Source organism: Guyanagaster necrorhizus, assembly GCF_019112545.1.
Source record: "Guyanagaster necrorhizus MCA 3950 unplaced genomic scaffold BT62scaffold_52, whole genome shotgun sequence".
NCBI classification, from domain to species: Eukaryota; Fungi; Basidiomycota; class Agaricomycetes; order Agaricales; family Physalacriaceae; genus Guyanagaster; species Guyanagaster necrorhizus.
Genome location: NW_025064931.1, coordinates 107,595 through 130,478, shown reverse-complemented (window position 1 = coordinate 130,478; position 22,884 = coordinate 107,595). Strand labels below are relative to the sequence as shown.

Here is a 22,884-nt window from a genome sequence, read left to right as displayed (position 1 = left end):
ATGGAGACAATCCTTCTAACTGCACTGGACAAGCATGCCCCTTGCATTGCTTGCCCAGCTTTCTCTCTTTCTCTTCTCAATGAACATGTTCTGTTTCTCCAAGCCCATGCAATCAAGCTCAGAGCAGCAAAGAGTTATGCAACAGAAGTGCATGACTACATACAGTTTTGCATTACTCATGCATTGCTGCTTGAACCAACACCACTTACTCTCAGCAGGTATATCACCTATACATCTCAGTTCATCTCATCTGGCCCAAAATACTTGACTGGAGTCCATCACTTTCTAAAAGACCTCTATCCTGACTTTGATGCCAGTCAGAAACATCTTATGGTACAAGCTACTATCCATGGTTCAAGAAAGACAAGAGGTGATCCCACATCCCAAAAACTACCTCTTCAATTATCCCACTTGATCACCTTTTGTCTTCTTGCTAACATCTCAAATTCTTGTGATGACCTCTTATTTGCCACCATCCTTGCTTGCTGCTTTTATGGCTGCCACTGGTCAGATGAGCTCATTTGGAAAAATGACAAACAACTTTAAGACTTTCACAAAATAATCAAACATTCTTTCTTCATTCTCTGAAAGAATGATGTACAATACCATCTTCCTTACAATGAATCTGACCTCTTCTACCATGGCACCAACATCCTACTCACATGACAGGAGCTCACAGACCCTGTCATGCTCCTATCACAATATATAAAATGCCAAGATCTTCTTCCTGGCCCATGTGCTCCACTCTTTCTCCATGAAAATGGTGATATTCCATTGTGAAATTGGTTCAACAAGAAGTTTTTTGCAATTCTAGGCAGAGACTTTGGTGGTCACTCTGCTAGGGCTGGAGGAGCTATATTTTATGCATCACTCAGACTTTCAGAATCCATCATACAAGCTCTTGGTTGGTGATCATCTAAAACATAGACCACTTACATTTGGGAACACTCTGCCCTACAGGCACAGCTGCAGTTAGCATATTTATGCACTCATCATCCCCTCCCCTAACCATCTCTCCTGCAACCCATTCAACCTTCTCAAACCACCACCACCCCCACCTCTCACCAACCAAAAGCACATAATAGCCATTCACACATTGAAATTGATTTGAGGGCAGTTTCTGAGACCCTCAGTATAGCCGGTTACATCCCACTCCTCGAGCAAGCAGCAGAGGTTGAATAACACAGCCTGATGTATGACATAATTCAAATATCCAGATCACATCATAGCAACAAGCGGAATCCTACCTCGAGGCTGACGAGCTGTAGTAGCATGATAACGGCACTTTCGGAATATCCTTTCCAAATGGAGGCATGCCGGGCTTTAATCCTGTCCTCGTATTTAAAGGCACTGTTGTAAGGCCGTAGGATGATGCATTATCGTAAGCACGCCGAAAATGCGTGTCTATCATTCATGGTATATCTACCTGACCGTAGTCGACCCCTCGCCTACCGTCAATGTCTTTCCTTCATATCTTAAAAACCGTATGTCCTAACCTTCCCTTCCATCATCTCCCCATCTGCTAATCCGCGAACCAGATCCTCCTGCATGGCCAACACGCCTGCGTCTACCCAGCAGCTTTTGAACCCAAGCGCGATCGAAGTATGCTCTGTCCTCTTAGTATACCTCTCCTTACACTGTGGACAGGTCGACGCTACGACTTCTTCCGGACCTGGGTGGTGCGGAGCACGGACAGGCTAACGCTTGTGGAGGTGACAACTTCCGACAAGGTGGCTTTGAGATGTGCAATATATTTACATGGCTCGGATTCGGATTCGGAATCACACTCAGACTCGATTTTGGTGGGACATTCCTTCCATGTTCGGGAATCTTGCTTACCTTCAACTACTCAGCCTCCCCTCGCCACGCTCATTCTCTTTCATGGAAATGCCTGTCATTGGTGGGACATTACAGATCTTGCTGAGCAATTCTACGCAAGACGCTGTAACGTTCTTCTGGTTTCTTACCGAGGGTAAATATCATTCTCTTTTTCCAAGTGTCCCATCTTCATTCTTTAAAGATACGGAACTTCCGGTGGCTTTCCTTCTGAGAAAGGTGAAACTTTCCTTGTTTCCGTTTCCGTTGACTGAAGGTGATTATCTAGGTCTGAGGGAGGATGCGCAGGCTGTGCTTGAGTACGTGTTAGCTGATCAGCAGCTCTCCCAGGTGCCAATTGTATGTGTCTTTCACTTGCGAACATAGCACTCATACTTATAGCTTACTTTAAAGATTGTATACGGCCACTCATTAGGCGGGGCCGTAGCCATCGACCTCGTCAGCCGAAATCCCACCAAGGTACATGCCAAAAGTCCTGGCCCGCTCTCCAACTAAATTCGTACAACAGGTGTCCGCTCTCATAGTGGAGAACACGTTCCTTTCCATACGCAGCATCGTCCGAGGCTGGAGCGTCCTCCGCCTTTTTGCTTTCATCGTCCACCAGAAATGGGATTCCGAGTCCAAAATCTCGTCCATACCAGGGACGCTGCCGCTCCTCATGCTCAGCGGAGAGGCAGACCCCGTTGTTCCCGAAGCGCATATGAGGAAATTGTGGGAACTACGTTCGCCCGGCGATTTGGATATATTCAGGTCTTTCCCTCGCGGTGGACATGGTAGGAGATCTCTTTGCCTTTAACGTGCAGAGTATGCGCTGATGATCTGGATACAGAACCTAGCTTGACCAAACCGGAGTATTGGGACACGATAGATACATTCTTTAGTGCTGTCCTTCAGAGGCAGGAATCTGCTACCTCTTCTTCATGAGCAGGCCTTGTGAGAGAGCATATGATCTCAATATTTTTCCATTTTCTTTATATGTATAGTAACTGACGCTCCTGTTCCCTAATATTATGCGGAATACGCAGTACAGCATATGACGCATAATATGAATCCGTACGAAATTGCATTAACAACCTATGGTGTGCGCGAGAATACACCGAAACAGTCCCACTCTCTGTTGATCCCCTATCGCTGCTATGAATTGATAATGTCATTTCTAGTTCTTTGCCTTGAAAGCAGCACACCATTCAATCAGGGTTATCCGGGGTGATCTAGCAGTACAAGGCGAACCTCAAAAATCGACTGAAAAGTCATAGCGATCCGCAGGCGGCAAGGCCTCCAACACACAACCATCGGATTCATCCAATCCACCCTTCCTAATCTGGTCCAAATAGGATGACTGCTTACTTGAGATATGCACCATATCTAATTTTTTGACACCCAGAGCCACACTCGTTGCTTCATCCAACCTTCCCCTGATGAAATTAACGAGCGTCACGACATGGTCTTCATGGAGATGAACTTCATCTTGGTCCCAAAATCTGATCCGCAGTCTCCGCAAATTAGGAATGAATTCATACCTATTCCAAGGGTAGAAAACTGCGGCCAACCAGCAAGATAATTTGATAGTCACTGTAAAATCCTCAACCGTCTGCGCATAATATGAATGGATGAACTGCTTTAGGACCGCTATCTCGGTCATGGATAGGCTGCGCAGATGAGACGAGGATCTGTCCACGAAAGCCGACATCGCTTCGGTGCAGGCACTCATAGGTGCTCCCCATTGTTCGTCAATCTCTAGGTGCTCCAATGAGGGCAACGTTAGAACGTTCAAAATGCGTGTGATATTCACGACCAAATATTTGATGCGGTCGTTCTGGATGGGTGATAATGGAAAGACACTATCCTTGCCATTATACTGCAAGCGGCACTCGAAAAGAGCGGGAAACTCGAAGATAGTCTTGATATCGTCCAGATGATCGAGCTCTCCTGCAAAATGAGTGACATGGTTCCCAGTCAACATCGGTTCGGAAAACGTTAGTCCGTGAAGGCCTATTTTTCGTAGAGATGGGACATTGGAAAACAAGTCTCTGTACTCGTCATTGTCATCAGGGATAGATCGGTAATGGGTACACAGCTGGATTCGAGCCTCCTCCAAAAGGAGAATTTTTCCCACATTGAGCAGAAAGATGCGTGAGGAATTCCATTGGCATCACGAAATGCACAAATTTCCACCGTGGCGAGATCTTCATTAGCACCTCGAAGAACGGCTCGCGGAGATCGGGACTCCACTCTGCTCGTTGAGAAAACATTGCACTCACTGATATGCAGCGGACAATCTCGTGAACGGCGAAGATACTCGGCGAGGACTTGGAGCGACTGAGAGGTGTATACGCCCTTCAACGTGGGTCTGGACCATACCAAAGGCGTGTCAAGAACGAGGTCGCGCCATAGAGCACACACCTGTCCTAAAGTCCACGGGCCACTGCTGAGATCGAGACTATCATGATCAACAGTCACGTGGGAGAAGATCTCTATGAGGACATCCGGCGGGAGGTGCCACACAGGTACAGGAGCAGGTCTGCGCCTTACTGGGAAGAGTGCGAGTCGGGTCCCTCTGTGAGACTAAGAAAGCACTCTGCTCATCGAAGTATCTGACTTGACGCTCGAGGGGGGGAATCTCTTTGTCGAAGCGCGCCTTGTCGAGGTCGGTGAGAAGGATACCAGTAGGATGACGGAAAAAGGAGGATATGGGCGTGACATCGATCGAATTGTCGGAGATCTCGAATGAGGTCGACATGCTTTACGAGCTCTGCAAATATTTATCAGTCGATCAGAAAAGTTGGACTCGAACAAGTGACACCTCCCTCACCTGACAGAAATACGCGTATTTTGCAACTTTCAAATCAATAGCACTTTGACAAAGGAGCAGACAAGGGGTATTCTGTTTGTGTTTTGGAAGAGCCGAGAGATAAGGCAGGAGAGTCGTCGTAGAGTTTCAACCAAGTGGTATTGGTGGTACCGGCATAAGGACCCAATCTGGCTAGGCCGGAAAGACACCGAAAAAGCCCGAGCCTTGAATCATATTTTTGTTCACTTTATTATATGCAGAGTAACCAAAGTTCCTGTTCCCTAACACAATATATACACAGTATATATGAAAACCTATCACGAAATTACATTAGAAACCTGCGGCGCACGAGAATACACCGAAACAGTCCCACTCTCCGCTGACCTCCTACCAGACGACGGCGTAATCTGACCGAACCCCAACGCCCAGGTCAAGTCCAGCTCGGCCGTCAGATACGCAATCTCACTTCGCATCCCGGCAATCTGTTTTCGCAGACGCTCCTCGCCAGCACCCTGACCTTCCTCCAAGCTGATCTTTGCGGATCGCAACGAGACCTCGCGTCTCAGATGTGCAGCAAATTGCTGTAATTCCGACTGTCTAATGGTCGGTGGAAGAGGGAAGGAGAGGAAAGTCACATTTTCGCTGGTGGTTGCGGAATACAGAGACGGGTCGGATGTCCGCACACTCTGTACGGCAGCGGGAACGTCCGGCGTTCCTCTGGATACAAAGGAGAAATTCCCGACTCCTCTTGCTGGTTCCAACGATTTAGGCGACACGAGGGCGAGATGCTGATCAGAGGGTAATATGATTGCTGGTGATTCTGGATCAGCAATGGAAAGTGGTTTCCTACTTAGTCTATTCCGTCGCGGGACCCGCGTGCGCTGGAGGAATAGATATAGAATGATTCCTAGGACCCCGAGGAACGATGTTGCCCCCAAGGCGAGGTTGACCATCTGCACCATGAGCATCACGCTGCATTCTGGCCATTCAAATCAGGATCACCGGCTGGACTGAAAGGACTTACCGATCAGCAGGTGTACTGGTTGAAGAAGGCTGTGAATCGGAGTTATTTCCCAGAAGATCAAAAGGTTCGCTCTCAGTGACGAGGGTGTCTGCTTGAGACCTAAACACCGCTTCAGTGATATCGACAAAGAGTAGAAGCAAAGGGCATACTCAGAGTCGGAACGAAGGAGCGCATGAATGATACAGTTCCTATATCGGATTCTATGTCAGAGAAAGCAGGCACAAAAGATTCCGGGACTCACCCAAACGAAACAACAGATATATCTTCAGTCGTATCGGACGTAAAATTGGCGACGTTGGAAACAGAATCATCCGTCTGCCCCTCATTCGTGCAATACATGGATAGGTAGAAATTGGCTGGATCACCATCCGAGTAGGTCAGCACTACGGAGATGGTTTCGCCTATCCGCACATAGCCAGGCACAGAGACGGTGATATTGAGTCCGAATGACCTTTTTGCAATGGATCTGCATGGGAGTTACACGGTGGGAATGTCTTCTGTAACTATGCTGAACGACGCACAATATGAGCAAGAGCAAGCCATACATGAGCCTCCGATTAAAACGGAAAAGAACAGTGTGTCGAGCGGATGTGAGAGGGAACGACAGAATGGCGATCTATTGAAAGATGGTCGTGTCGTGCTTATGTATGGAAGCAGGATGGGAATATCAGAGAGATGGTTGAGAGGACAGTGATCATCTTGCCATGTTCCGTGTGACTGTCAGAATATTCCAGTCGCTCCGAACAGACATGTTCACCGTGTCTTCTCCAGGCAAGATCGCAAAAGAAGCCAGCCCGGTAGTAACTATGGGCAGCACAGGTAAAGGTCATGTAATAATTTAGACGCTGTCGTCGAGGCAGAAGAAATTGAGCTCTTTGATCATACAATTTAATCCAGTGTACAAGCATCAGTGATGAAATTCACTCACTAAACCATCGCTCGGGGAGCTATCATGTTCCCCTGATATATTCCCACACATCATCGCGGTTTATAATATTCAAACGTTTAAGTACGTGTGGCGAATCAGAGTGGTGCACATCCCTTTGAGGAGGCGCTCCCGCCAGGCAAAGATGACACTGTGATGATTGCACAAGTCTGATGGTTCAGAGTTGCCAACTAGAGAATGAGAGGGGGGAAATATTTATGTCTTCTTGTTGAGAGACCAGATTGAGAATGCTACAGTGTATTGGTGGATATCGCCGCGAACAAATTCATACACAGATACACCCCAGGATATTGCCCAAGTCCTCGCTCATTGGGCCTGACTATCAGTTGTTTGTTCTGATATCAAAGAGGTGTAGTTTGGATGAGGACAGGACCTGTGTCATCGACTCTGAGTCTGCTGTCAGGTCGATTCAAAGCTCCCGGGCCGGACTCTTCCGACTGCGTCCTCGGACTTAACTTTTAAGCGACCGTATCATTGAACCTCGCACTCTCGCCTCCTGCTCCCTCGAGACGACAAGGATGTGAGGATGATGAACAACCTCACCGATGACCTCGTACAGAAGACAGCGCGTGATAAAAAATGGGTAGCGCACGATCCTTCCCTGTCTACTATCCTTGCCCCGTTACTGAACCTAACATCTCTAGGCATATACACCCTCTGCTGGAGGAACCCTTCGCGCATACACCAGTGCATACTGTCATTCGAGCACACAATTACGCCTCAGATAACTTCTCCATATCTGGACTACGTGCACTTTGGCACCCTCCCAGGACTCTTGGGTATTTTGGTGATGCTTCGAGGGCTGAAGAGGTTGCCATTTGGTGTCATTATGGCACCGCCGTATCTAGCGGTACTTCTGAGGCAGATGATGGTCCGAGGAGCTAGGCATGGAGAGAAGCGCAAGAGTAGTAGAGCTGCTGATGGGGAGTCCGTGGGTAATGGCGTTTGGAAAGTTGAAGAAGCTGAGGGTGAAGAGGTGCTACAGGGTACAGACGAAGCCGGTCAGGTCGCTGGTAAATCTGTCGAAAGAGTCGCAGGAGGAGTTGGAGTTCGAAGGATGGAACATCGAAGATCCAGGATATGATGCTAAGAGTAGAACACCGTAGTGTCATCGACGTTTCCTGGATAGGGAGTCAATGGAGTGTTCTGAACCTGATGTTGCAGCGTAATGAAATGGGCACATTAAAGTGCATAGACGTCATAATGGAAGGATAGCAAAAGTCGGAGGAAGTCGCGAAGGATATTGGGAACACAGTTCAAGAATCGTGCGCCTCCTGAATGACCAGCGATATTATTCATGTCTTCGAAGGGGACATTTTGATATACCGGGACCAAGTCGCTCAATGTAGCGACACAGAGGTTACTCTTGCTAGTCTTCCCAGCGCTAGTGGTATCTGCAATCTATGGAACATGCATGGATCAGACCCTGTTTACACCCTGAGATATGACTACGCACCGAGGATCTTGGCAATGATGAGACCAAACACCAAGTTGTCCGAGAATTCGAGCAGGATCCCATAGTTCCAACATCGACGTTTGTGCTCGATCACGGCTGGTCGTACAAGGAGCGGCAAGCCTGCCGCACAGGGCGCACAAAGCCTCCTTCTACCATTCCCTTCATCCCCAATGCTGGCCAGGTATAAACACCAAAAGCATTCCTCTTCCTCGTTTCATGCAGCCCGTTCCCATACCCGACGGCATCGTCGCACGATGGAGTGGCAAACTGCAAGAACACGAAGCTGAGTTGATTGTCAGATTCCCACCTTCGTCAAGCCAAACTAACGTTGACGTGTACGAACTAATTGAAGGGCGGGAGAAGCCGTAGGTAGTTTCGAGGCGGTCACACTGACTATTGTCTTATTGGTCAGAGGATGGCGGGGAAGCAGAAGTACGATGGGTGGTGTTAGTGGATGGGGACCAGCTGATGGCTGTAGAGCACGATGTAAAGATTGAACAGTGGCTATTATTGTCGGATACGTATCGCAGATATTGAAGGAGCAAATCAAGCAAACGAATCTGAATATGAATGAGTACGAGACTCGGAAGGAGGTAAGAGATTAGCAGACCAAAATAACATGGTGTCCAGCCAACAATAAGTGATAAGCGTCGGATAATGGCCGCTATTTCGCGCACATACACATAGGAATGGGCGTACTCGAGAAAACTCGGGTCTTTCAACTTCAGCTTCAACCTCGCATCGTAGCGCACCGGGGAGATACCGGCGCTAATATGGCCAAAGTCAAGGTTCATGTCGTCCTACCAGACGGTGAGAATGGCGTCGGTAATGGACGGGAGGAAAGAAGAAGGATGACGTGGGAATCCATAACGCCCTTCCCAAATCTGATTCCGCGGCAGTACTGTAATGACGGGGCACATGGATTCGACCGTAGAGGCAGTCACACTGGCGACCGACTCATAGGCCAGAGGATGGCAAGGGAAGCAGAAGTACCATGGGCAGAGAAGAGCCATGGATAGTGAGGATATGTAGAGTGCGATATAAATAAGATTGAACTTTGTCTTTTCTTGTCGGATACATATCGTGGATCTTGAAGGAGCAAATCAAACGAACAAATCTAAATACGAATGAATACGAGACTCGGAAAGAGGTAAAAGATTAGCAGACCAAAATGATATTACTTCCAGCTAATAGGCCGCCATTTCTTCCATTCTTCCTATGCAGAGATATTGAACGTAGCAAATGAGAGTCGAGACGGACCCTACATAGCAAAGATGTGGCATCCAGGACTCGCTGCCGAAAAGCGACATTCAGACTCCGATCCGATTTAAACCTCCCGGGCCGGACATCCTACCACAACTCTTGGCTTATCAAAAACACAAATCAAACGCCTTTGTTAGTGTCCTCACCAAAGCCGGTATTAACCTGAGGAATAGAGACCTTGTTGTAAATCCCTATGTCAACTCCATCCGACAATTCCGTCGACGACACGCCCATATCCTCCTTCTTCCGTCATCCCACTGGTATCCTTCTCACCGACCTCGACAAGGCGCGCTTCGACAAAGAGATACCCCTTCTCGAGCATCAAGTCAGATACTTCGATGAGCAGAGTGCTCTCTTAGTCTCACGGAGGGACCAAGTCACACTCTCCCTAGCAATGCGCAGATCTGCTCTTGCACCTGTGTGGCACCTCCCGCCGGATGTCCTCAGAGAGATCTTCTCTCAAGTGGCTGCTGATCATGATAGTATCGATCTCAGCGGTGGCCCGTGGACTTTAGGACAAGTGTGTGCTCCATGGCGCGACCTCGTTCTTGACACGCCTTTGGTATGGTCCAGACCCACGTTGAAGGGCGTATATACCTCTCAGTCGCTCCATGTCCTCGCCGAGTATCTTCGCCGTTCACGAGATTGTCCGCTGCATATCAGAGCAATGTTTTTTGTACATCATCCACAGTCTGCCATTCTCGACCTCCACGAGGCGGTCTTCAAGGTGCTAATAACGAGCTCGTCACGGTGGAAATTTGTGTGTTTCGTGATACCAATGGAATTCCTTAAGCATATTTCTGCTCTATGTGGGAAAATGCCCCTTTTGGAGGAGGCTCGAATCCATTTGTGTACCTATTACCGCCATAACCCTGATGGTGTCGAGTGGAGACACTTGTTTTCCAATGTCCCATCTCTACGAAAAATATCCCTTGACGGACCATTGTTTTCCGAACACATGTTGACTGGGAACCATATCACTCATTTCGCGGGATATGTCGATCGCCCAGGCGCTCTGAGGACTATCTTTAAGTTTCCCGCCCTTGTCGAGTGCCACTTGTGGTATCGTGGCTCGGGTACTGGCTCTCTACAATCACCCATCCGGCACGACCGCATCAAATATTTGGCTGTGAATACCACGCGCGTGTTGGCCGTTCTCACGTTGCCCTCACTGAAGCACCTGGAAATTGACGAGCAATATGAACGAAACGAGTGTGTCTGTGCCGAAGCGATGTCGGCTTTCATGGACAGATCTTCGTTTCATCTGCGCAGCCTATCCATGACCTGCAGGTCATTCAGAACACAGCTCATACAACCCTATTATATGCAGATGGTTGAGGATTTTGCCATAACTATCCACACCTCTGCGACATTAGTCGCAATGTTCTCCCCGACTAGGTGTGACCTCTTTCCTAAATTGCGGAGACTCCATATCAGGCTTTCCAGCAAAGTTTATCTCTCGAAAGATCATGTTCTGCTGCTCGTTAATTTCATCAGGGAGAGGTTGGATGAAGCAAAGAGTGTGGCTCTGGATGTCGAAAAATTGGATAAGGTGCAGATCTCGAGCTCGGTGCCATCCTATTTAGATGAATTTAGGAAGTGTGGGTTCGATGAATTTGAGATTGGTGTGTTGACGGTCGACCCGCAACTCCACTACTTAGAACTTCGGAACCCGCCTTGGTTTGACCATGCAATAGTAGCAGATTGACCTGGATATGTACATGATAGATGCACGCTTCTCTGCCATCTGTCTGTCTCTAGACAGTATTCATGACTTAAGCCCCATATTCACTGTTCATAGTCAGATTTAGCTTTCCATCCAGTGCCTGCCATTTGGCATTAGCAACTTGGCAATGAACAACTTTTAAGTTTAGTGCTTCGCGACATTAGCAGCAAACGCCGAGGAAAGGAAAAACAAGAACTATAATCCAGCCAAGAGCTAATCCAGTGAGTCGACCCAGGATCGAACTGAGGACCTTCCGTGACAGAGAAATGTGAGACGGATGCGATAACCAGCTTCGCCACCGACTCGACATGCTCTCAAGCTGCCGTTGCATCCTCAATTTGGAAGACCGCAAACCTTGAAATGGGCACGTGGAAGTATTTCTCATTCCTGCCATACATGACGCGACCTTGCAGTGATTATTTACCCATCTCGTCTACGCTTGAGATGTATCTAGCGTCCACCAGCCATGCCCACCGAAATCGCCACCTTTGCTTCAGGATGCTTCTGGGGTGTCCAGCACATCTTCCTCAAGCACTACCCTGAGGGCAAAGGAATACTCAACACCACCGTGGGCTACACCGGCGGCAAGGAAGACTCGACGAACCCTAATTACGAGACTGTCTGTACAGGCTCGACGGACCACGCGGAGGCGATAAAGGTCGAGTTTGACCCAGCTGTGGTGGGGTACGATGAGCTCCTCGGCGCGTCACCTTCCTTCTTGATATCAACCATGAGCCTAATGCCAACCTCGATAGAGTTCTTCTACCGCACGCACGACCCAACGACTCTGAACAGCCAAGGTAAGGATACCGGCACACGTACGTCTCCCCCACCATTCACTTTATCCCCATTTCGTCTTCTCATATCCCAGCAGAATACCGCTCTGCGATATTCACCAACTCGCCTGAACAAGCGGTGGTTGCCCGACGCGTGACGGAGGAGGTGCAGGAGAAGCATTTCACAAGGAAGATCGTCACGGAGATCGTCGAGGCTGGGCCTTGGTGGGACGCGGAGGAGTACCACCAGCTGTATCTGTTCAAGAATCCGGATGGGTACCTGTGTCCGACTCATCGTTTACATTGGTAGAAAGTGCGAAGGATTTCTTTGCTCGAAGGTTTATATGACCGTCGTGTTTCTATGTCTCCATCTATGCTGCGCTTAGCCCTTACGCTAAGCCAAAGTGTGAAGCTAGGGCTTCAAGGTTCGTGACTTCAAGGCTTGGAGTCCAAGAAAAGTTAGTGCTAGATTCCCAGCACGAAGGAGGGTAATAACCCGCCCGAGGAGCTGTTCCAGGGTGCTCAGCCGGCAAGAGTTAGATTAGAATACAACGGAGGGCGCTAGCCCACACGTTCAGAGAGAAACGCGAGTCAGATAATGATAAACATGATTGATTGTTCGAAAGATGTAAAAACTAACTAATTACCTGAAACTTACTATAAGCTTACCGTAGCCTCGATATGCTCTTATCCTGTCACACAAAGACATCGTACCGCGGGTTACATCCTCAAAAAAAAAAATCTGCGATTATGTATGTCCATCTCGTAACTTGAAAGCCATACAAGATGATAGAACGGAGGCTCGCAGCGATGAGTGGTTACAGTACGAAACCGAGTTCGAGTCCCAATGCGCAAGATTCGTTGGAATGTTTTTTTCCCTTTCTTTATCGATTCGTCTCAGACGAGTCCTCGTGCATCATCAGCTCTCTCTTGAATATTACAGGTCTCGATTTGTATGCTTTCAATGCAGACGTAGGACAATGCACATAACGTGAGATCCACGTCGATCGAGGTTACAGCAAAAATGGCATTGATGGCCAGCATCAACTAGGTAATCCTCGTATCCAAAGAAGAAGGGAAGGTACACATGCAGAAGACATTTTCCATGCGGTTATTGACTAGTACACAGCGTCTCTCCGATGCTGCATCGGCTTCTAAAACCTTCATGATTGCATCCGAAGGCGTTCAAAACGCATTCCAAGCTATACACAATCGATTAGTGTAGGATGTGATAAGCAAGGGTTCACTCACCAAGTGGAATAGACGCGTCGCCTCGCCTCGCCTAATGGCGGCGACTACTTCACTTATAGGTGAGCCTACCCTATGCATAGTTGAAGGCCCATTGAGCCACCTCTTTGTCTTCGTAATCCCTGAAAACGGGGTCTACCAGTTCGCTCCTTCTATTCCGGCCTATGATAGATGTAAGTGGGGGTACATACTCATCGAGAAACATACCCACCAGGGCCAGGTCTGCCGCCGCTAAAAAAAACGTACGTAGCAAACGAACCGATCGGTGCAGCCGCGCTGGTCCTTCAAATTATTATGACTGTGAGCACTGCGATCCTTCCACGCAGTATCTGCGGCTTCCGACCTCATATGGTGTACCTTTTGGCACGACCACCGAGGAGAGGTTTTCCAGCTCTCAACACCCGGGTCGCCGTCTTAAGCGATTATGGTCGAAGGCGCACTCTTGATAGTGGGTGGAAGCACGTTTGATGGAGGTGGTGCGAGTTTCCCATGGTACCTGCTGGGAACTCGAGGATCAGAGGTAGGCGGAAGAATCCATGCAAGAAACACTCCAAAGTCTCGGCAATTGAAGACGGCTATGTCCTCACGATACGGAAGGAGAACCGAACATCGTGTATCTGCACAGCGTCGTCGTAGGAGCGGGTAGTCAGGGTGACCCCAAGCCAACGCTTCCCACTCCACAACTTTCCAAATGTATAAAGAATCTTGTCACCCAGCAGCGTCCCAGCTAAGTATCTCTGCTGGTCAGATAGAAAGTCCAAACCACCAATGCGCATAACAATCTTTGCCCCCATCATATCAGCGCTCTCCGTCTCAGCAAGCGCAGTCAGGAGGGGAAATGCTCAATCTCCGACTGGAATTCCAGCCACCCCCGACATCGCCACCACAGCGACCTCTTCTTCTTCGTCTAGCTACGCGTCGCCGACAACGATAGGAAACACGTTGGGTTTAGAAGGGGGAACAGGCGGGCAGGAGTACACCTGTACATGCACACCCACGAGTACTTTCACTCTCAGGACACGTATTGGTATACCCGTCAGGACGGGCATGTGAAAGAGACAACGAAGAGCCGTGATTGATAGTTAGTCGCGTGTAGTGCAAAATTAGATCGATATGATGCTTAGTGTTCGGGCGATGACGTCATATGGAAACCCGTGGAGTAAATAAGCTCGACAACTCAGGATTTGAGTAGTCAGCCCGCATAAAAAGACGTCAGGATGTGACATGCGGCCTTTCTCCCATATAGCATGGTTAAACAATGCCTCTAACCTCATGAACAATGTCATCGAGCGGGCTGATTGTATTCTTGAAATGTAGTTCACTTGTAGACTTGACAACAGGTGATGAGATGGCAAAGTGATGCATTGCGAAAATATGACTAGAAAGCCAAGCAATGATCTTATGGATGGCGCTGAAGCCATGGACGGTCCAAGAGGCGCGAAATCGAGAGAAAAGAGGTGTTTGTATTTAAAGAAGTTTAGTATCTCATCTGCGGATGTATCATGGGTGACGAGGAATTGAGCATAAAAGGGCGGACTGACCGCATACCAGCACAGATATATCCACTTTTCATCAAAAAGACGATCTCGATGCCTGTACACCCATCACAATGGCAACATAACGGCTTGGCGCTCTCCGCACCGCCGCCACCTATTCCCATAGGATCCATGTAAAAAGCCCTTCTAAACAGCACAATACCCCAACTTGACGTTCACCTCTTCCCTGCCGGCCGGGGATAAACAAAAAACCCACTCCTCTTTATCACAACCTTTCTCTACCATGCAGCCCATTTCGATTTCATTCCTTCTCATCGCGCTGAGCTTCGCAGCCGCCAAGGCTATACCCGCTGTGGAGAACGCCGACGGCATTCTTGCACACAGTGCCACTTCCACCAAGACTGGCAGCCTTAGCAGTAGCACCGGTGCTGCTGAACACACCGACACTGGTGTTGGTGGAGACCAGGAGACCATGTCGAATCCGTCCTCATCGTCGTCAAGCCAAATGACTCTGACTTGTACCTGCAAACCTGCAATGGGCAAGGAGAGCACCAAGGAATTGTCTCATACGCATACGGATTCATCGACATCAAAGCCGATGAGACGTGGTAACATCAAGAGTAACATTTCAGGATGGGGAAAACGCCTAACTGGTGGTGGAAGTAAAAGTGGAGCAGAGGGGGAGGAAAAGTACACCTGCGATTGCAAGCCCAAGCATGGTAACGAACGTACCGAGTCAAACTCATCTCCTGGTGACGTGTCGGTTTCGTCTGACCCAAGCTCAAGATGAGGAGACGGAGAAGAGGATTCCGTCCTCAGATAGTCATCTGGATGATACGGAATCAAACGGCGACGATGAATTGGGTGATGACAAGACGTAGGGAATGAGAAGAAAAAAAGGACCGGACGTCAAATTTTAGAACATATATGGGCGGGGTCCATGCCCGTCCTTTCTGTTTGCTATTCGTTAATCCTAGCCCATGTTTTGGAAAGAGAAGAGACCGACCTATGGTACTGAGGACCGCTGCGACGGCAACGAATGGAGCAAGTAAATAACAGCTCTGAGAAGTCGATGAGTCTTATCTTCGTTTCGAGTGGCCACAGTGCAAGCTCACGCAAGGGCTGTCTAAGCTGTACAACAGGCGACTGCTGCCTTCCAAGATGTTTTTTCACAGCTCCAAGGCCAGAACGACAGCGCGATATTCTATTGAAAATGAGTATACAATCCACGAAGAAAGAAAAGAGACGCACAAGATCCCGACAATTATTAAGCATTAGTCTACAGGCGGGGAAGAGTACACCTGTACATGCACACCCAAGTCGAATAGTGCGCCCTCAAGACACACATTAGGATACCTGTCAAGACGGGGATGTGAAAGAGAGGAACCGAGAATGATAGTTTAGTCGTGTGTATCGCGAAATCAGAACGATTTGGTGCCTAGCGTTGGTGTGATACTGTCGATACGGAAACCCAAGAAGGGAATAGATCGACGAGTCAGGATTTGAGTTGTCAGTTCCCATAAAAAGACGTAAGGATGTGACATGCGGCTTTCTTTCCAGTATGACATAATTAAACAATACTTCTGACCTCATGAACAATATCAGAGCTGGCTGATCATATTCTTAAGTCGTAGTTCACTTGTAGACTTGACACCAGGCAATGAGATAGCAGAAATGATGGATTGAGATTAAACTAGAGAGCTGAGCAAAGATCGCCATGGTTGTTATGGACACCGTTGAAAGCCATGACAGAATAGCGAAATCAAGAGAAAGGTGTTTGCTTTTTGAAGATGTTTACTACCTCGTCTGCAGATGTATCATGAGTAATGAGTAATTGAGCGACACTAACGGAAAAAAAAACTGACCACAAATCTCCCGGTTTCATCAAAGACGATCTGGATGCTGTACAGCCATCACGATAACAGCCTGGTCACTATGGCGCTCTCCGGACCGCCGTCCCCTACTCTCATCCCACCAGAATCCTATAAAAAGCCCTTCTGAACGACACGATACCCCAACTTGAGGTTCATCTCTTCCCTGCCGGCCAGGGATAGAGGAAAAGCGCTCTCTCTATCATGCAGCCCATATCGCTCTCTTTCATCCTCATCGCGTTCAGCCTCGCAGCCGCCAATGCTATGCCCATGAAGGATGCCAATGGCATCGTTGCGCGGAGTGCCATTTCCAACGGGCGTGGCAGCAGCAGTACCGGTATTTCCGGCAACACAGACGGAGACTCGGACACCACAACGGATTCGTCCTCACTGTCATCAAGTCAGACCACTCTGACGTGTACTTGCAAGCCAACGATGGCCATGACGAGCACCGAGGGATTGGGTCCATCGACGTCGGACTCTATGAGACGTCGGAATAGTCTGAATAGTGGTGGTGGTGGAAGTGCAGACGCAGCAGGGGGTGAGCAAAAGTACACCTGCAGCTGCATATCGAGCAGCGGGCTTGATTCAGACTCGTCCCTGGGTGATGAACTAGGTTCGTCTGACCCAAGCTCGGTAGGAGATGATGGAGACGACGGAGACGATGGAGGCGATGGAGGAGATGGGGATGAAGGAGACGATGGAGACGATGGAGACGATGGGGATGGAGATGGGGATTCATCCTCAGATAATTCTGATTCAGCATCTACGGACGATACAGAATCAGATGGTGACGACGAATGAAGCGATGATAATATGTAGAGAACGCGAAGAGAAGAAAGGCGGATGTCGGATTTTAGAAGGTGTATGAGCGGGGTCCACGCCCATCTGTTTTGTATGCTGCTCGTTAGTCCTAGCTCGTACTTTGGAAATAAACTGACCTATGATAATAAATGCCGCCGCAACGGCAATATCTGGAGTGACGGAAATAACAACTTCTGGAGTCGACGAGTTTTGTCTTCGCCTTGATTGGCTACAACACCGTCGAACAAGCGAGAGCCGTCTAAGCAGCACAACAGACGATGGCTACCATACAAGATTTTTTTTCATAGCCGCAATGCTGGAGCAATAGCACGATATTCTATCGAAAACTTGAATTAATATACAATCCACGAAGAAAGAAAACAGATGCACGAGATCCCGACAATTATCAACCACTATTCTGACTCCATACTGTATCCAGAGCGTTTCAAAGATAGAACTTCCTGGAACAACTTTTGCAGGGTGCTTAAATTTGAAAGAGGAGGCGGCATTGCTGGGATGTAGCAGCATTTGGTGTCTTGAGACTGAACCGATGAAAGGGAGACGCATAGCGTGGGAATAATTGACTAGGGCATGCGGAACATCGGGCCGTCCCGTTCTTGTGTCAACCGAGCTGGGCTTTGGATGGGTCCGGGGTACACGTTTTTGATCCTCAAACTGAGAAAGTCACACCTTTGCCATAACAGATGGCAAAATACTGTAAAGTGCCTGCCGGCAACATCCATATTTTATTATCTTTGTCATCTTCAGTGTTCAACGTTCAGCCTTTAGCAAGTGGTACGTTACGCCATGTGAGTCTTCCTCTCTGGAGCATCAGAGGAATTACTCGTTTACTTGCTTCAGGAATCCTCAAGGACAACGCCCTGAAGTATTCCGGGGACTCGATCAGAACCACGAAAATTTTCAATGAACATACTTACCGACATGATTCGCAAATGGGCTTCGATTCTCCACCATAATTTTGATCTTCGAACATAGGAAAATATGTTCTCGATGGAAATCAAACACGTCAGTCATTGCATTAGATCCCCGTTTTCCAAGGCACGATTTTTTTGTGCCTCAGGTTTAAAACCACCGGCTCTGCATGTTCGTTTTCCGGTAAGTACAATTCCTGTCAGTCTGTCTTAAAGCAATAATGGCATTCATTACCGTTGCAGAAACACTCCGCCTCCCTATACCAAAGGTGCTAACTGGTAGCTGCCATCGTCTCCTCGGAATCTGATCAAACGCGCTGAATCGTTTTTCGCTTCTCCTCAAGACCGTGGTTTCCAATATTGATGCCGGTGAGAACATTGCAAGTCTCGTAAACTTTGCATTCGTTTCCTGTGTCACCGCATAACATTGTAGTACTAATACGCGTTTATAGAAACGAAGATCACCTCGGCTCAGCATGATTTTTCCCTCCTTCACATAAACCCCCAAACGGCGAGCTATCCTCCCCCTCCCGCTCCACCATGTACCTCTATCGACCACATCGCAGCCAAGGTTTTCCTTGCAAAATCTGCACCTTCAAATCCCGCGAACGCACCTTCAAGTCCCAAACAGACCTCGAAGAGCACTACCGCGGCTCGCCGAACCACCCAAACTGTTCGATATGTGGTCGAGGATTCCGAGACCAGGTCCTATGTGATACTGTCAGTTTCGTCATCCCTGGCTCGGAGAATTCAACTTATATATCTCTCTCAGCACCATGATGACGCCCACCCCCGCGTCGTATGCTCCATCTGCAAGATCACACTGTACGAACACAAGCTCCCCCAGCACTTCAAGGACTCCCCTCGCCACCCGACCTGTGATTTCTGTCCTGATGCCCCGGGTTTCGAGAACGACGCGGCATTCGCTTTAGTATACCATTTACTTCGTTTAATTCACGTCGTTTATCCTTCGTATAGCATTGCGAAGCTATGCACACTGAATTCTATTGTGTCAAGTGCCGCCGCGTATTTGACAACATCGAAGGACATTACTTGAATTCGGTTGTACACCCAACGTGTGAGCGGTGCGAGGAGCCTGTGGGTTTCGTTGGGGAAAAGGAATACACCGAGGTAAGGTTTTTTCCACTCGTTCTTACAGACACTGATTGACAATTCCAGCATGTCAAGACCACGCATCTCCGTGTATTGAAACCTGCGGTGCGTCTTCCCGTTCTGTCGACTTGATTGTAAGTCCTGAAAGGATGTCAACCCAGTTGAAATTTACAGCCTCTCCTACGCATCTTTCGTATCCTGACACGGTGCATAATCTCGTAACTTATATACTAGCCAAAATCTGACAGTCGAGTCCTGACAGAACGAGCAAGACGAGATCAACGAGGCGATGGTCCGCAAGCTCGTCGACTCAGAGGAATTACCCCCCACTGTGCGGCCCCAATTCGTATTCAACCCCTTCGATGACGACTACAAGAATGCATTCTCGGATCCACATAGATCTCATAACAATCTGATCAGCAGCAGAGACGCGCCGTCGCTCCTGGGATGTCAGCCTCCTAGCAGGAACCTATCCGTTCACTGCCGCTCTTGCCTAGCAAATCCGTGCCACGAGACGACCGCAACTACTTGCGGACACATCTTCTGCAAGAGGTGAGTAATTCTAACAGCGTGGCGGAACTCACGCTAAGAGTCTCATAGATGCATAACCGAGAACATAGCATCAACGTCACGCTGCCCAGTATGTGGCGAAATGACTCTGTTGTATATGTTGTTTAAATTGTATCTCGACTAATATGGATGTCCTTTAGAAAAGATGTAGTATAAACAGCGCCTTCTTGTCTCGACCTATACAATGAACACTTTTGAACTTTCTTGTCCCAGATGTAAGGAAGAAGATCCATACTGAAAATCATTGTATTTTCACCTAATTATAGGATATATTGGTTACATCGGAAGCACAGCAGGAAGGGAAAAGATAAAGGCAAAAGAGAAGGAGACTAAGCTGATATAGATATGAGTCCATCTCGTTTCGAGCCGCAAATTCGAACAGATCGGAAGCTACATTTGTTATGACAGTGAAATCTATGGACCGTAGTAAGTAAGATAATATAATATGATAGTAATAAGGGTATACGCACCTCAGTCAGTCACACGGTGATGGTAGTGAACGACTGAGGTGCGGCAAAGTAGCTCGGCCGTGGTTAAGGGCCCGAGTTAGGAGTAACGATCTAAAGATAGATATCAAGAAACGAACGATCAAGAAAAAATAGCAGGCATAGGCTGAACCTAAAGAGTAGCGCGTCCTGGTAGTTTGGAGCGGGCCGGGGCGGTCCAAGCAGCCGTGAATTGACGAAAGAATCAAATTTTCGTCCGGAACTTCCGTTTCGGGTCCATGCTCCGATTTGCTTCCCGCCCCATCGTCCTTCATCTACGCTCCTTCGCCACCACCTCCGTCGCCATGGGCAAGAACAATAAGAAGAAGAGCTCCCGTCCTCATCATGATCTGATGACCTCCGATTTCCCTCAGCACGCGTCGACTTCCCAGTCTACGATAATCGATACCCATACGCATCTTCTCTCCACGTTTGCGCTGTACCGTTCCAAGTACCCTGAAGGGCAGTATGAGACAGCATTTGACTTTGTCAAAGGCGTGTACGCGGGTAAGGGGGTGGAGACGATAGTCGATGTGTGGTGCGAGCCGGAAGTGTTCATGCGAGGGACATGGAAGGAGCTGGCAGATGGGAAATGGGAGAGCATCAAGTATCGATTCGTTATCGGTACGTACTATTTCTCTTTCCAACTACTTTTCTCATCTGCACCCAACAGGCGTTCACCCGTATGTCCTGCAACTTCAAACCTGGCTCTCGTCGCAATGATTTTCATCCAGACACGAAGCAAAATCCTTCACCCCTGCTGTGGAGTCCGAGATTCTCACTGCACTATCGCATCCGTCCTGTGTTGGCCTTGGTGAGATCGGGCTGGATTACCACTACACGCTCTCGCCGCCAGACGTCCAGCAACGGGTGTTTGCCCATCAGTTACGGATAGCCGTGGATCGCGGTATTCCTATCACGGTGCATACACGGGAAGCAGAAGAAGACACAGAGAGAATCATGAAGGACATTGTACCAAAGGACCACCGGGTACGTCTTTTTCTCTACCTGACTGCTGACAGTACTGATTATATGTGTAACGACAGGTCCACATCCACTGCTTCACCGACACCGCCGCCTTTGGCCTCCGCCTCCTCGACCACTTTCCGAACCTCCATATCGGCGTGACAGGCGTCGTCTGCTACGCATCGAACGTCAACACAGTCGAGCTCCTCAAGCAAATGGCGGCCACTGGTAACAAGCGGATCCTGCTGGAGACCGACGCGCCGTATATGGTCCCGGCGAACGTGTACAGCGCACTGGAGCCCAAGCAGTCGAGATTGCCGTTCTCCCACTCGCTGATGATTCCCTGGACGGCAGAGTTTGTGGCAGACGTTATGGGCGAGGGGTGGGATACGGAGCAGGTGTTGGATGTGGCGAGGGAGGGTGCTAGGAGGGTTTATGGTGTCTGAAATTTGAGAGCCGTAGCGGACGAGAGTGGCTCCATGGCCATCTCATGATGAGGATATTAGTGGGCACATCGCTGAAGAGGAAGCGGTGGCTCAAACTCTGAGATGGTATGCATGACCACTTCCGTTTTGTCTCGCTTCCTTCCAATCTCAGCTTTGCAGGGGCAGATCATGGTGTTAGAAAACATTCTGTTGTATATTCTATCACGTTCTTGCATGCTGAGATTCAAATCGACGTTACCTTCCCACAGCCAACCACACGTGTCCAGCAATATGACGAGGAGTTCAAGCCAAGGAGCATATTCTCCTACTAGAAAGCAGAGATGAAAGAGACATTCTCTGTGTCATGACGAATTCCGAGTTCCTACCAACCCTTCTGAGCTTCGCTCTCTGTCTCTCGCTTGGGGAGATATCATTTGTGAGGTCAACATTCAAGTCTGACTGCAGGATGTGCACTAGCATGGAGAGCAGATCCCTCAATAATGAGCAACCCTGTTATTAGTCATTTCACATCAAAGATTCTTAAGTACACTTGTAGCTTCTACTTGCTAGAGACTAGCAGAAATTTATTCCTTTTTCTTATACTGAAAAAGTTGGTCCTCATCTATGTACAATGTTTTCCTTTAAATATTAAAAACCTCTAGGTTTGCATTCACATCCACTGCAGCTCCTGATTACTTCTCCTCTAACACTTGATCTGATCCATATCAGCATGATACCACTAACTTGCCATGTGGATCTGCTCTCCTTGGTTAGATTAGCTACATCTTCTATATTTGGTGCCATTCCAATAGCTTTATGAGGCTATCCACTGCCACTGATCAATCCACCCCTGGCAGGGCAAACATTCATCTATGTGTATCCCTCTGATCAAGAATGACATGATACACACCTAGGTAGCAGACAGCAGATGCCCATCTGCCTCATATCACAGACTGTTGATCACACAGGGATGAGCAGTTCCCCAGGTGGATTGTGCAGAGGTTCTGTTCTTAAGTGTTGATGGAGCAATAGTTCTTTGCATTTCAAAAGTGAGTTACTTGCTATACAGTTGTCTTGGTGTTGTGATAGACCTAGAGCTAGAAAAGCCAAAATTTGGTGCCCACAAAACTGTGGTGTAGCACAGTGAGTTGGGCAC

The 22,884-nt window shown here is 48.4% G+C and overlaps 14 protein-coding genes and 1 non-coding gene across 15 annotated transcripts; 9 read left to right on the top strand and 6 right to left on the bottom strand.

The window, feature by feature from the left end:
• On the top strand, positions 1-546 carry BT62DRAFT_911001 (uncharacterized protein; the record flags this gene model as incomplete). Its single annotated transcript, XM_043183819.1, has 1 exon — positions 1-546. One exon carries the CDS (start codon positions 1-3, stop codon positions 544-546), a length of 546 nt encoding a protein of 181 aa, XP_043033744.1.
• Positions 547-1,358: 812 nt separating this feature from the next.
• BT62DRAFT_997850 (alpha/beta-hydrolase) lies at positions 1,359-2,907 on the top strand. The gene is made up of 9 exons (XM_043190686.1): positions 1,359-1,484; positions 1,539-1,602; positions 1,648-1,802; positions 1,854-1,972; positions 2,021-2,055; positions 2,105-2,175; positions 2,230-2,295; positions 2,345-2,609; positions 2,666-2,907. The coding sequence occupies exons 1-9, from the start codon at positions 1,458-1,460 to the stop codon at positions 2,758-2,760; spliced, it is 897 nt and encodes a 298-aa protein (XP_043033743.1). The 5' UTR covers positions 1,359-1,457; the 3' UTR covers positions 2,761-2,907.
• A 160-nt stretch (positions 2,908-3,067) lies between these two features.
• Positions 3,068-4,576, bottom strand: BT62DRAFT_1012894 (uncharacterized protein; the record flags this gene model as incomplete). The annotated part of the gene is made up of 4 exons (XM_043177985.1): positions 3,068-3,866; positions 3,910-4,069; positions 4,098-4,310; positions 4,369-4,576. The coding sequence occupies 4 exons, from the start codon at positions 4,574-4,576 to the stop codon at positions 3,068-3,070; spliced, it is 1,380 nt and encodes a 459-aa protein (XP_043033742.1).
• A 368-nt stretch (positions 4,577-4,944) lies between these two features.
• BT62DRAFT_1012893 (uncharacterized protein) lies at positions 4,945-6,198 on the bottom strand (the record flags this gene model as incomplete). Its single annotated transcript, XM_043177984.1, has 5 exons — positions 4,945-5,599; positions 5,652-5,750; positions 5,801-5,839; positions 5,893-6,117; positions 6,173-6,198. The coding sequence occupies 5 exons, from the start codon at positions 6,196-6,198 to the stop codon at positions 4,945-4,947; spliced, it is 1,044 nt and encodes a 347-aa protein (XP_043033741.1).
• A 157-nt stretch (positions 6,199-6,355) lies between these two features.
• On the top strand, positions 6,356-7,681 carry BT62DRAFT_1012892 (uncharacterized protein; the record flags this gene model as incomplete). The annotated part of the gene is made up of 2 exons (XM_043177983.1): positions 6,356-6,470; positions 7,107-7,681. 2 exons carry the CDS (start codon positions 6,356-6,358, stop codon positions 7,679-7,681), a joined length of 690 nt encoding a protein of 229 aa, XP_043033740.1.
• Positions 7,682-7,730: 49 nt separating this feature from the next.
• Positions 7,731-8,285, bottom strand: BT62DRAFT_632679 (uncharacterized protein). Its single transcript, XM_043181696.1, has 2 exons — positions 8,054-8,285; positions 7,731-7,998 (listed from the first exon to the last, which is right to left on the bottom strand). The coding sequence occupies exons 1-2, from the start codon at positions 8,114-8,116 to the stop codon at positions 7,780-7,782; spliced, it is 282 nt and encodes a 93-aa protein (XP_043033739.1). The 5' UTR covers positions 8,117-8,285; the 3' UTR covers positions 7,731-7,779.
• Positions 8,286-9,419: 1,134 nt separating this feature from the next.
• On the top strand, positions 9,420-11,139 carry BT62DRAFT_1080983 (uncharacterized protein). The gene has a single exon (XM_043179627.1). The coding sequence runs from the start codon at positions 9,510-9,512 to the stop codon at positions 11,022-11,024; it is 1,515 nt and encodes a 504-aa protein (XP_043033738.1). The 5' UTR covers positions 9,420-9,509; the 3' UTR covers positions 11,025-11,139.
• A 125-nt stretch (positions 11,140-11,264) lies between these two features.
• BT62DRAFT_t177 lies at positions 11,265-11,347 on the bottom strand. Its single transcript has one exon. It is a non-coding gene; the product is annotated as a tRNA-Val (tRNA).
• Positions 11,348-11,418: 71 nt separating this feature from the next.
• Positions 11,419-12,406, top strand: BT62DRAFT_938201 (peptide methionine sulfoxide reductase). The gene is made up of 3 exons (XM_043187484.1): positions 11,419-11,743; positions 11,798-11,860; positions 11,917-12,406. Exons 1-3 carry the CDS (start codon positions 11,509-11,511, stop codon positions 12,126-12,128), a joined length of 510 nt encoding a protein of 169 aa, XP_043033737.1. The 5' UTR covers positions 11,419-11,508; the 3' UTR covers positions 12,129-12,406.
• Positions 12,407-12,875: 469 nt separating this feature from the next.
• On the bottom strand, positions 12,876-14,115 carry BT62DRAFT_1080981 (uncharacterized protein; the record flags this gene model as incomplete). The annotated part of the gene is made up of 9 exons (XM_043179626.1): positions 12,876-13,020; positions 13,070-13,113; positions 13,170-13,228; positions 13,278-13,297; positions 13,326-13,479; positions 13,507-13,683; positions 13,734-13,878; positions 13,936-13,977; positions 14,053-14,115. 9 exons carry the CDS (start codon positions 14,113-14,115, stop codon positions 12,930-12,932), a joined length of 795 nt encoding a protein of 264 aa, XP_043033736.1. The 3' UTR covers positions 12,876-12,929.
• Positions 14,017-14,692, bottom strand: BT62DRAFT_632559 (uncharacterized protein). The gene is made up of 2 exons (XM_043181694.1): positions 14,608-14,692; positions 14,017-14,555 (listed from the first exon to the last, which is right to left on the bottom strand). Exon 2 carries the CDS (start codon positions 14,485-14,487, stop codon positions 14,170-14,172), a length of 318 nt encoding a protein of 105 aa, XP_043033735.1. The 5' UTR covers positions 14,488-14,555; positions 14,608-14,692; the 3' UTR covers positions 14,017-14,169.
• A 153-nt stretch (positions 14,693-14,845) lies between these two features.
• BT62DRAFT_997847 (uncharacterized protein) lies at positions 14,846-15,443 on the top strand (the record flags this gene model as incomplete). The annotated part of the gene is made up of 2 exons (XM_043190685.1): positions 14,846-15,290; positions 15,343-15,443. The coding sequence occupies 2 exons, from the start codon at positions 14,846-14,848 to the stop codon at positions 15,441-15,443; spliced, it is 546 nt and encodes a 181-aa protein (XP_043033734.1).
• A 1,094-nt stretch (positions 15,444-16,537) lies between these two features.
• BT62DRAFT_938200 (uncharacterized protein) lies at positions 16,538-17,317 on the top strand. The gene has a single exon (XM_043187483.1). It carries the CDS (start codon positions 16,638-16,640, stop codon positions 17,235-17,237), a length of 600 nt encoding a protein of 199 aa, XP_043033733.1. The 5' UTR covers positions 16,538-16,637; the 3' UTR covers positions 17,238-17,317.
• A 1,057-nt stretch (positions 17,318-18,374) lies between these two features.
• BT62DRAFT_632579 (uncharacterized protein) lies at positions 18,375-20,077 on the top strand. The gene is made up of 8 exons (XM_043181695.1): positions 18,375-18,538; positions 18,622-18,889; positions 18,942-19,100; positions 19,148-19,300; positions 19,349-19,387; positions 19,444-19,488; positions 19,545-19,834; positions 19,883-20,077. Exons 2-8 carry the CDS (start codon positions 18,710-18,712, stop codon positions 19,974-19,976), a joined length of 960 nt encoding a protein of 319 aa, XP_043033732.1. The 5' UTR covers positions 18,375-18,538; positions 18,622-18,709; the 3' UTR covers positions 19,977-20,077.
• A 499-nt stretch (positions 20,078-20,576) lies between these two features.
• BT62DRAFT_1012884 (uncharacterized protein) lies at positions 20,577-21,749 on the top strand (the record flags this gene model as incomplete). Its single annotated transcript, XM_043177982.1, has 4 exons — positions 20,577-20,961; positions 21,011-21,020; positions 21,072-21,327; positions 21,384-21,749. The coding sequence occupies 4 exons, from the start codon at positions 20,577-20,579 to the stop codon at positions 21,747-21,749; spliced, it is 1,017 nt and encodes a 338-aa protein (XP_043033731.1).
• Between the last annotated feature and the right edge of the window lie 1,135 nt (positions 21,750-22,884).